At 36.9% G+C, this 11306-nt stretch overlaps 2 protein-coding genes across 2 annotated transcripts; one reads left to right on the top strand and one right to left on the bottom strand.

Annotated features, from left to right (window-relative positions):
• On the bottom strand, nt 2969-3835 carry LOC104707272 (putative F-box protein At3g23960). Its single transcript, XM_010423591.1, has one exon. It carries the CDS (start codon nt 3833-3835, stop codon nt 2969-2971), a length of 867 nt encoding a protein of 288 aa, XP_010421893.1.
• Nucleotides 10359-11035, top strand: LOC104788991 (glycine-rich cell wall structural protein 1-like). Its single transcript, XM_010514750.1, has one exon. The coding sequence runs from the start codon at nt 10416-10418 to the stop codon at nt 10818-10820; it is 405 nt and encodes a 134-aa protein (XP_010513052.1). The 5' UTR covers nt 10359-10415; the 3' UTR covers nt 10821-11035.

Raw genomic sequence — 11306 nt, 5'->3', positions numbered from 1 at the left:
ATGAATTTCAGAATAATTCACCTTATGAACAGATTGAAATATATTTCAGAATAATTATATTAAGTTTTGTAATAATTATAAATAAAAAAAATTCCTAATTTTGCAATGGATTTGCTATGGCTATCGCAACTCACTCGCACGTCCATAGCAATCTTGCTATGGATACAGTTTTTGCAAATGAGTCGCAATATTGCGATTGATTTGCGAGGAAGGTGACCTTCCCTGCGAATTTGTCGTAAATGTCTTGCAAATGAGCAGCGGATTTACGACGACTGGCTTCCTCGCAATTTTGCGAGGGATTTGCTATGGAGTTTTCTTTTTTTCGTAATGTCCTTGCAAATCTACCGCAAATTTGCGAGAGCTGTATTCCGTCGCAAATCGTCCTTGCAAAGCGCGTGTTTTCTTGTAGTGAGAGCAACTTTGTGGAGCCTTTTTTGTTTTTTAAAAATATTTTGTGTACGAGTTTTTTTACTTTTTTTTTCTTTGTTCAAGATTAAAAAATTTAGCCTTAAACATATTTTTGCTGCAATAATATGTAACACGGTTGCAGATTATTGGGCCTTCGTGGGCCTCGTCTATGGGTTTATTAGCTCTGGTATGCATTTATTTTTTTAATTGATGAAACATTAGATTAGCTCTTAATAATATTCAGACCATGATTATTAGTCATACAGTTGAACCTCTATAAATTAATACTCGATAACTTAATAAACTCTATAAATTAATAGATTTATTCGGTCCCAAGTTGTGACTAGTATAATTTTGGACACTATTTGATAATATAATAAAATAATAATTTTTTTGAAAATCCTTTGTAAATATATGGTCTCATCAATAATATAAATTAATAATTATATAGAATTATCTAAATATATGTATATAATTATAGTTCATTTTTGATATTTTTATTGTATAAAAATGTTTGAGTGCTATTGTCAAAACATGATAATTGTTATTTTCATTGTAATTGATTTTATAAAAATATTAGTTATAACCATTAAATCTTATTTTTAATGTTTTTTTACCAAATTAGGAAAGTCTATCTATAAATTAATAATTATTAATTTATCGAGAAATTAAAACCTCTATAAATTAATAGATTTTCATGGTCCCAACATTATTAATTTATAGAGGTTTTACTGTATTAATTTATCTATAAATTGATATTCCTTGTTTTATTTTATAAATTAATATTAATATTAATTTATAAAATAAAGATGCATTTTTAATTTTCAAACTTTTTCAAAAATATAGATTGTTGATTTTTTTTTCAAAGATAAAATTAGTTATGTGGATGTTAAGATTTTATTTTAGTTTTGTAGCTTAAATTTTAATGTTTAGAAAAATATTTTGACAAGAAATTTCAAATATATAGATAAATTCACGGAGCATTCTCAAAAATAACCCTTTTTCATGTCCCTTTAATTTATGTACAAAATAACCAAATTATCATTTCTTTAAGTGACAGCAAGAATGTACAGTCATCACAATCGAAAAAATTTCCCGCCAAAAATTAAAAAAAATAAATTCCGCCAGATTTTTAAAAAAAATTCCCGCCAAAATTACGAAATTAGATTCCCCCAAGTATTTTGAAATTTATACTTTATATCAACAATACTTGACTTGAAATGGTCATGGATGAAGTTTTGTTGGTAACAAGTTTATACCTTGACTTTGTTTACGAGTAAGATAAGCCAATGGAGCAAAAAAAAAAAATTGTTTATCATTAAATCGAATATGGCATATTGGCATTGGCAAATTGGCTAAAGACTTCTCAAAACTGTTTTACTTAGTCGCTAGCTAGTTTTACACTCATGTTCCATAAAGTAGACTTCTAAAGGAAATAGCTAATGGAGACTTCTTGATTTGCATCTTGTCATGTTAAATTATACAAAACTTGCATCGAACCACTATATCACATTGATTCTGTACTTTTGCATTAGGATATCAAAATGGCTTTAAGGATCTCGGATATAACAGAACAAAAGTTTTCAAAATGGCTTCAGCATGATGGTGATACTAAATACAAATAAATTAATGCTCGTTTCAATAATATATGTGATTTTTATTGTAAAAAAATTATTTGTGTACGTATATATGGTGAGCAATATACAGCAAATTCTTATGATGAATTAATTTGAGAAAAAAAAATGATCTAGTATGGGTGACAGTACACGGCTTACGAAGCTCAGTATACCATATATTTTTTTTTGAATGCAATGTTAAATTATATTCAAAAACAAAATACGTTTGTACAACTGGTGCATCAGGGCTTTGATAGGTTTAAAAGAGATAAAAAAACTATATAGTCAATATCTTGTTCCTAGCCAAGAGAGTATTGCAGAGTCATAGCGTCTATCCCCGAGGAGACCAATGGCGAGGAGCTGATCTCGCATCTGTTTGTCAATAATTTGAATGAGACGTGAAGCTAACTGCGGTGGATCACCATGCTTCCGCCCATTTCGTTCGTGCCAAATGGTATAGATCGTCACTTGCAGAACAGAGCAGGCTAAATAAATTGTGGTCCGATCCTTCCAATTGCTGCAGGCTGAGGCAATGATGGAATTCCAGTTGGTTGAGTAGCATGTCTTGTATATATTTTTGGCAACGGCGTGCCAAATCTCCGAGCAATAGGTACAAGAAAAAAACAAGTGATCGCGACTTTCAATAACAGTGTTGCAGAGAATACAATCTCCCGAATCAGATGTGGACCAGTGTGAAGTGCGATCCCCAGTGGAAAGCCTGTTGCGAGCCGCCAACCAAGTACAGAAGGAGTGTCTTGGTGTAGAGTGAGTGAACCAAACACATCGATACCAAGGGACCTCTGGAGCTGGTGATCTAGTTTGAAAACCAAACCAAAACGATGGTTCTCTAAACAATCGATCGTGCTAAAACACAATATATGGAGATGATGACTAAATTAAGATCCATGGATCCTTAATTATGATGAAAACTTATTAAGAACCAGCTATGCTTGAATAAGCTTCACGTTCTCTACGTGGTTTAGAAAGATGTGAAATCCTTCAACCATAAACGGTTTGATTCCTTTGATTTCCACTCTTACGATCATCTTTCTCTTGATATTGTAGTACAAAACGTAAGGCACATCATCTACACCGGAAGACAACAACACAATTTCGTCTGTACCTATCATTCCATCAAAATGCAACCCATCGTGACCTACATTCTTCCACAAAGGAGGCAATTCATACATGTGCTTGGACCATTCATGTTTTACCAAGTCTTCAAGAATCCACAACTCAAAACATGTACTTCTCCTTGTAACAAAACCGCCATACTCGTCTGTCATCAGCACACCTAATTTTCCATTATAGTTTACCAAGGCTGTTGTATCAGACAGAGTAAAACTTTCCATGAATTTAAGAACGTTGAACTTCTCAGACCTAAAATCAAAAGAAACAACAGACATGGTAACCCCGGAAGAGTCTTTAACCTCAGCTCGATAATACAAAACACCATTGATGCATATCTCACTACGTGCTTCAGGAGGAAAATGGGATATGCAAGATTCGACAACATTCCATGTTAGCTTTCCAGTTCCGAGACTTAGAACTTGAAACTCCACACATTTCTCATATTTCTGATACTTCTTTTCATGTTGTTTCATATATGCCATGGACAAGACCTTATGTTGTTTCTTAACCGGATCATACCCTAAATAGCTCCGCCACCTAAAAGACAGGTCCCTCGTCGTCTTTGTCGTCTTGGTTTCAGGTAACGTTAGAAATTCTCCGGTGCTAGGGTTATATATAACCGACACATCCAGTGGTGTTGCCCTTCCCTTTACGATACGCTCGCTTCTAAGACAGACCATGCCGTGTACAGGACGACTAATGTCACATGGTCCGGGGACATGTGTAAGAGGATAAGATGATATAGGAGATGAGTTGCGATCAGGGTTTTGAGGCTGATTTGAGGAGAAGAAGAGGTACCCATTGTTTTCGTCGTTTCTGAAGCACGGTAACAAGATCTGCGGGCGAGCAGAAGATTTGGACAAGAACAACTCTGTGAAATCCGGATGGCTAAGTACGTAGGTCCAGTACTTGGTGTTGATCGTTAATTGAGTTTATGTCTGTGTTAAGTTTATTTAGTTAAGAGTCGTGACCTTTAGAATAAGTTGTGTCGTTTAAACTACATAACCACAATACACGAATATTCACATGTTGTGTCTGTTTGTTTATTATATAAACTTATTGTATCGTGGATGTAAAACTATAAGTTTGAGATTAATAAAAAGTTCTTTCTTTTACTGAGTATATTCATACTCTGTTTTTCTCTTGCTTTCTTACTCTGTTGGAATCAAAACTCTAACATGGTATCAGAGCCAGGTTGGTCTTAGAGCCTGTCCAAGCAAAACAAAAATGAAAAAACTTTTTTTTTTTTAACAGATGGAGACAACAAATCAAGGGTGAGAAGAAGAAGAAGAAAAGAAGATCGAAATAGGAAAAGATGGTGGTGATAAGAGAGAATACCATCAACCTTCACAAACGTTCACAAACAGTACCTTCAAGAAGAAGGCTCCAAAGGGACGAAGGAGATATGAGATCTTCTCAAAAGGAAATGGAGAAAAGAGATGGTGAGTTAGAGTTGTGGAAGGAGAATCCTGAAACTTGTTCGAGGAAGACGTGGAGAAGATTCACGCACTGCACAAATTGTGAGGTTATACAGATAACCGAAGAAGAGACGTCGCAGAGACATGATGGTGATCAAAGAGTGACACCAAGCAATAAAGGAGGATTACCTCAAAGAAAAAATGGAGCACTTTATGGTGATCAAATGGGACACCAAGCACTAAAGGAGAATGCTTACCTCATAGAAAAAATGGAGCATAAATCGGTTGATAAGATAACTGAAGAAGACGTGAAAACGTTTCACGCACGAGACGTCACGGAGACGTGAATTTGATGGTGTTCAAAGGAAGATACCAAGCAAGATAGGAGCTGCTTACCTAAGAGAGAAAAGGGAGAAGCAGCCAGTTGCAAAAGGGAAAGGGAATATCCAAGTGATGACAAGCCAAGGAGAGAAGATCATCAAAGAGGTGTTTCTACTGCCGGACTTAGCAAGAAATTTGCTAAGTGTTTCGTAAATGCTGTTCCATAAATGATCCTCAAGGAAGAAGAATATTGAATATCAAGTTAAAAGCTATGACAAACGAAGAAGAATGCTTAGTGTATGACCATAACTCAATTAAGGGGCAGTGTTGGTCGATAATTAAGTTTGGTCAAATAGTTGCAACGTTTCGGTCTAAACGTTGCAGTTTGTGATGTTTCACTGGAGAGTTATCAAATACGAAGAGATACAAGTCTTTGTGTTATCATGTCTATTTTTTAACTATATAACCAATTTTGTCTTGATTGTAAACAACAAGTTTCATGTAAATATAATTTTTCATTTGTCTTCTCAAAAGAGAAGAGACAAAGGTCTCTTGCTCTGTTTTGCTCTGTTTTTATCTTCTACCTCTCAATATGATAACATGGTATCAGAGCTATATTAATTCAAGTGACAACAAAAACAAATATCTGCACAAGTAAGCACTAAAATCAAGCAAAAAAAAAGAGAGCAGCGATGGGAGCAACATCGCATCAAGTGATTCCCATATTCGATGGGGATAAGTATGATTTCTGGCCTATTAAGATGACAACCATCTTTAAAACCAGAAAATTGTGGTCGGTGGTGGAAGACAGACTTCCGAGCCAACCGATGGAAAGAGAGGAGACTACGGAAGTGTTACGTTTGAAAACCAAATGGGAAGAAGCGACAACACATGATATGATGGCTTTGCAAATTTTGCAAACGGCCGTGTCCGATCAGATCTTCTCTCGCATAGCACCAGCAAAATCATCAAAGGAGGCTTGGGATTCTCTTCAAACCGAATTCCAAGGCACTCCGCAAGTACGATTGATCAAACAACAATCGTTGAGAAGGGAGTACGAAAATTTGAAGATGAACGAAGGTGATAACATCAAGATGTTCACAGAGAAGTTGATTGATTTGGGAAATCAATTAAGGGTTCATGGTGAAGAGAAGATAGACTATCAAATTGTCCAGAAGATTCTCATATCTCTCCCAGCAAGATTTGACAGCATAGTGGCTGTGATGGAGCAAACGAAGGATCTGACTTCGTTACCGGTAACAGAGTTAATAGAAACTCTGAAAGCACATGAGAAACGTGTGGAAGCCCGAGGCGAGACTATGTCGGAAGGGGCGTTTAGTGTTAGAACAAGAGGAGGAAAATCTGGGTTCAAATCTTTCAACAACCAAAGCCATGGGTATCAAGGCAAAGGCAAAAGATGGTGTGGCTTCTGTAAAAGAGATAATCATACAGAGGCTTATTGCTGGGAGAAACCTCATAATGAAGATCAAGGAATAGATCTAAGAAAGAAGCTGATATGCTACAAATGTGGCAAACGTGGTCATGGTTCAAGGGAATGTCAGTCTAAGAGGTATGAAAGGGCACACATGAGCCTTGAAGATGAAGATGATGGAGTTCATATGCTCTTTAGTGCAAGTGAAGAAAATCCAACACCCACGAAAGAAGACGTTTGGCTGGTCGACAGTGGTTGTAAAAATCATATGACAAAAGAAGAAAGTTACTTCACAAGACTGGATAGAAGTGTCAAGGTTCCAACAAGAGTCGGAAACGGAGAGATTGTCATGACGGCCGGCAAAGGAGATATTATTGTCATGACAAACAGAGGAAAGCGAGTTATAAAAGATGTGTTCTTGGTGCCCGGTTTAGGGAAGAATGTGATCAGTGTTCCACAAATTCTATCTTGTGGAAATCATGTGATGTTTGAGAACAAACTCTGCGTAATATTAGATTCCATGGGAAGGAAGATTATGGAGGTACGAATGAAGAACAAGAGTTTTCCAATCAAATGGAATCCATCACAAGAAATGGCGATGAGTATGAATGAGCAAGAAACAGCAGCGATATGGCATAGAAGGTTTGGTCACGTGGGGAATTCAAGACTGCAACAAATGCAAAACAAAAGAATGGTAATTGGATTACCAACGTTACAAGTCAGCAAAGAAGTGTGTGGAGCATGCAAACTTGGGAAACAAGCAAGAGATGCGTTTCCAAAGGAGTCTCAAACAAGAACGAGGGAGAAACTTGAGATTGTTCACTCCGACGTGTGCGGACCGATGCAAACCGTTTCACTTGATGGAAGTCGGTACTTCTTACTGTTCGTAGATGATTATACTCACATGTGTTGGGTATATTTTCTAAAGAACAAGTCTGAAGTCTTCTCAATGTTTCAAAAGTTTAAAGCTTTAGTGGAGACTCAAGCGGGATGTCAAATTAAAAAGCTACGATCTGATGGAGGTGAAGAATTTACTTCATATGACTTCAACAAATTTTGTCAAGACTGTGGAATCGAGAGACAAGTAATGCTGTCATATTCACCTCAGCAAAATGGTGTTGCAGAACGTAAAAGTCGATCACTTGTGGAGATGGCGAGAACCATGATTACAGATCAAGGTTTACCACATAAACTGTGGGCAGAGGCGGTGTACACGTCGGCTTATTTGCAAAATCGTTTACCAACAAAAGCCATTGAAGAATACATCACACCGATTGAAAAATGGAGTGGGCACAAACCAGCAGTTGGACACTTGAAGATTTTTGGAAGTCTATGCTTTGTTCATGTACCCGATGAAAAACGAAGCAAATTAGACGTGAAGGCCAAACGTGGAATTTTTATTGGTTATAGCAACCAATCAAAAGGCTACATAATTTTCATTTTAAATAATGAAAAGGTGGAGATATCTAGAGACGTGCATTTTGAAGAAGGAAGAAAATGGGATTGGGATAGACATGAAGAAGTCAAAAGGAATTTTGTTTCTCCTCTTACTAATCAAGAGTCACGTACAGAGCCATGTACGCCATACACGGAGCAAGTTCAAGACATTTCTAGGCCAATTCATTTTCAACAAAATGATGGTGGTAACGATGAAGAAGAAGGAGAGACTTCTGAGCCAGCAAAAAAATATAAGTCAGTGAATGAGATTGTTCAAAACACACCAAAGGTGACTCTAGCAGAAGAAGCTCAAGCAAGTGAAGCGTGTTTTCTTGTGTCAACGGAGCCACAAACGTATGATGAAGCTGCAGAGATCAGAGAATGGAGAGAAGCCATGGAAGAGGAAATAAAGATGATAGAAAAAAATGAAACATGGCTGCTTGTGGATAAACCGGAGAAGAAGAATATTATTGGTGTCAAGTGGATATATCGTATCAAGACGAATGCAAATGGAAATCCCATCAAGTATAAGGCAAGGTTAGTTGCAAGGGGTTTTTCTCAACAATATTATGTTGATTATCTTGAAACGTTTGCACCGGTCTCAAGATATGACCCAATTCGTGCCATTCTCGCTCTTGCGGCACAAATGAAGTGGAAACTCTATCAAATGGACGTGAAGTCGGCATTTCTTAACGAAGATCTTAAAGAGGAGATCTATGTTTCACAACCACCTGGATTTGTAGTTGAAGGTGAAGAAGATAAAGTTCTACGGTTGTGGAAAACATTATATGGCTTGAAACAAGCCCCAAGGGCTTGGTATGGGAGAATTGATTCATATTTTCTCCAATGTGGTTTCCAAAGAAGCATGAATGATGCAGCCTTGTATGTGATGAAGAAAGACAAGGAGATTATGATCGTTAGTCTCTACGTCGACGACTTAGTGATCACTGGCAACGATCCTCAACTCATTGAAAAATTCAAGGAAGACATGAAATTGGAGTTTGAGATGACAGATTTGGGGTTGTTGAATTATTTTCTTGGAATGGAAATCATTCAAGAATGGTGTTCAAAGGTAGACACCAAGCAAGAAAGGAGCTGCTTACCTAAGAGAGAAAAGGGAGAAGCAGCCAGTTGCAAAGGGGAAAGGTAATATCCAAGTGATGACAAGCCAAGGAGAGAAGATCATCAAAGAGGTGTTTCTACTGCCGGAAGGATATTGAATATCAAGTTGAAAGCTATGACAAACGAAGAAGAAAGCTTAGTGTATGACCATAACTCAATTAAGGGGGAGTGTTGGTCGTTAATTGAGTTTATGTCTATGTTAAGTTTATTTAGTTAAGAGTCGTGACCTTTAGAATAAGTTGTGTCGTTTAAACTACATAACCACAATACACGAATATTCACATGTTGTGTCTGTTTGTTTATTATATAAACTTATTGTATCGTGGATGTAAAACTATAAGTTTGAGATTAATAAAAAGTTCTTTCTTTTACTGAGTATATTCATACTCTGTTTTTCTCTTGCTTTCTTACTCTGTTGGAATCAAAACTCTAACACTTGGATACGTATCGACATGTGGTTATAGATTTCACTGGCAACTTGGAGAATGTTTCGATAAGAATATCCATCGGGATCGGCTCGCTGCCTTCTTCATTGACTGAGGTCTTCAATCGCTTATTGCGTTTAGAAATCCCTAGACGATCCGAGACGTTCCGTGATCTCATGGTGAAGTAGTAAACCCTAGAATCAGACTTCAAACTTCAAATAGGAAAAAAGAACTCAATTATACAGAGGAGAGGGAAAGGAAAAGAGAAAATCTCAATTATAGAGAAGAAAAAAAACGAAAATATTCGATCTCCCAAGATAGAACCGGACCGGTTCCAAAGTGTTGTTGTTTGGTGATCAAGAAACAAACGAAGTACAACTGCTCTCAGAATAAGTTGTAAACGAATCTCTAAGAACGATATCTTTGCCTTAACATTAAGAGCCTACATTATTTATAGATTAATTCTTAACATGGAGTATTTCTTTACAATTTAATAAGCAAAAACTAACAATTTCCTTTAATTAAAAGTTAATAAGACTTTTTTTATTTCTTTGACTTTCCCTCACCTGCCAACTTTCAATACTTAGCGAACTTGCTCTGTTTTTTTTTTTTTTTACCCTTTGGCATTAGAATTCTCAAAACACTCTTTTCATTTCAATTGGCTCAGTCTCTGCTATTAAAAACAGACCGTCTTGGAATTTGGCTTCACTTTTAATTGGAGTGATAAAACGTTTAAGTCAAACGTATTAAAGTGAATTATTTCAACGTATCGACAAAATTAAATCACAGTCTACTAGTAGTAGTATTATATCTTGTGAATCGATCACAGTCCAGTCCAACGGCCTACGAAGCTCCCTATACATAAACCATTACATTCCCCATAAAAGATGACTGTCATGACCAATGATCTTCGTGGATAAGTCATTAACACTTTCTTCATCTTTAATTTAAAGTATCTAAACCCAATTTATTATCTTCAACTGTAATCTGTCTCTTTTCTTCTATATAATACATCCATGCATGCATGCATTCAAGATAAAACAGAACATCTCAACGATCTCTTTTGCAATCTCTTAACTATCATACGTTCGTGATAAAAGAAGAAATGGCGATGAAGTTCTCATCAGTTACTAATCTCGTGCTTCTCTCTGCAACTACGTTGCTTTTGGTCCACGCAAGTGCTCGCACTTTGCAGCAAACTCAGACTCTGCCTCTCCTCGGAGGAGTCGCTGCTCCTACCAAATCTGAGTCTCCTACCACCGTTGATGCCCCTCTCGATGATCAGAAGAACTTCATTTATGGTGCCGGAATCGGCGGTGCTGCCGGAGTTGGCGGATTCTTTGGAATGCCTGGTGGTGGCACCGGCATGACATTGCCGTCTGGGACGCCGCTTCTTGGTGGGGCTGGTGGTGCGTTTGGTGGTTTGGGCGGTGCAATGGGATTCCCTGGTGGACTTGGTGGTGGATCTAGTGGTGGTGGTGTTCCGAGCTCAAGCGGTGGTTCTCCTTAAGTGATACTATCCAGATGATTTTTCCCGATGTACTAGTTCCAAGATGTTCTGAAAGTAGTGTTTTGTTTCGTTGTGTTTGAATTAGGATCTTTGGTGTCGTTTCTCTGTTTCTTCTCTGTCTTTTGGCTGTCTTTTTCATCATTAGTTTATGTTTTAGTGTTGTGTCTGTGTTTCTTGTTCGTGATTTCTTCAATAATATTTGGTTTTCTTTTGAATGTTTGTGGTATGTTTTATAGAACTTTGGCGTCATTTAGAAATTGCAACTAATGTGAGATATCACAAAGAACTTTAGTCAACGGCATCGATCCTTTAATCTCTTAATTTTGTTTAATTTTCTTTTCTTAGCTAGAGTGGTGATACTTGATCTGCAAATCTTCCGTTAAACTGCACTTTTATCTACTAAATAAGAGGCTCTCTTAATGTTTTTTGATTTATCTGATTATTTTTTTTTGTTTCTTTTCAGCTACGACCTCTCTTAAACCCCCC

This window comes from Camelina sativa, chromosome 1, assembly GCF_000633955.1.
Source record: "Camelina sativa cultivar DH55 chromosome 1, Cs, whole genome shotgun sequence".
NCBI classification, from domain to species: domain Eukaryota; kingdom Viridiplantae; phylum Streptophyta; class Magnoliopsida; order Brassicales; family Brassicaceae; genus Camelina; species Camelina sativa.
This window is presented reverse-complemented; position numbering and strand designations above follow the sequence as displayed.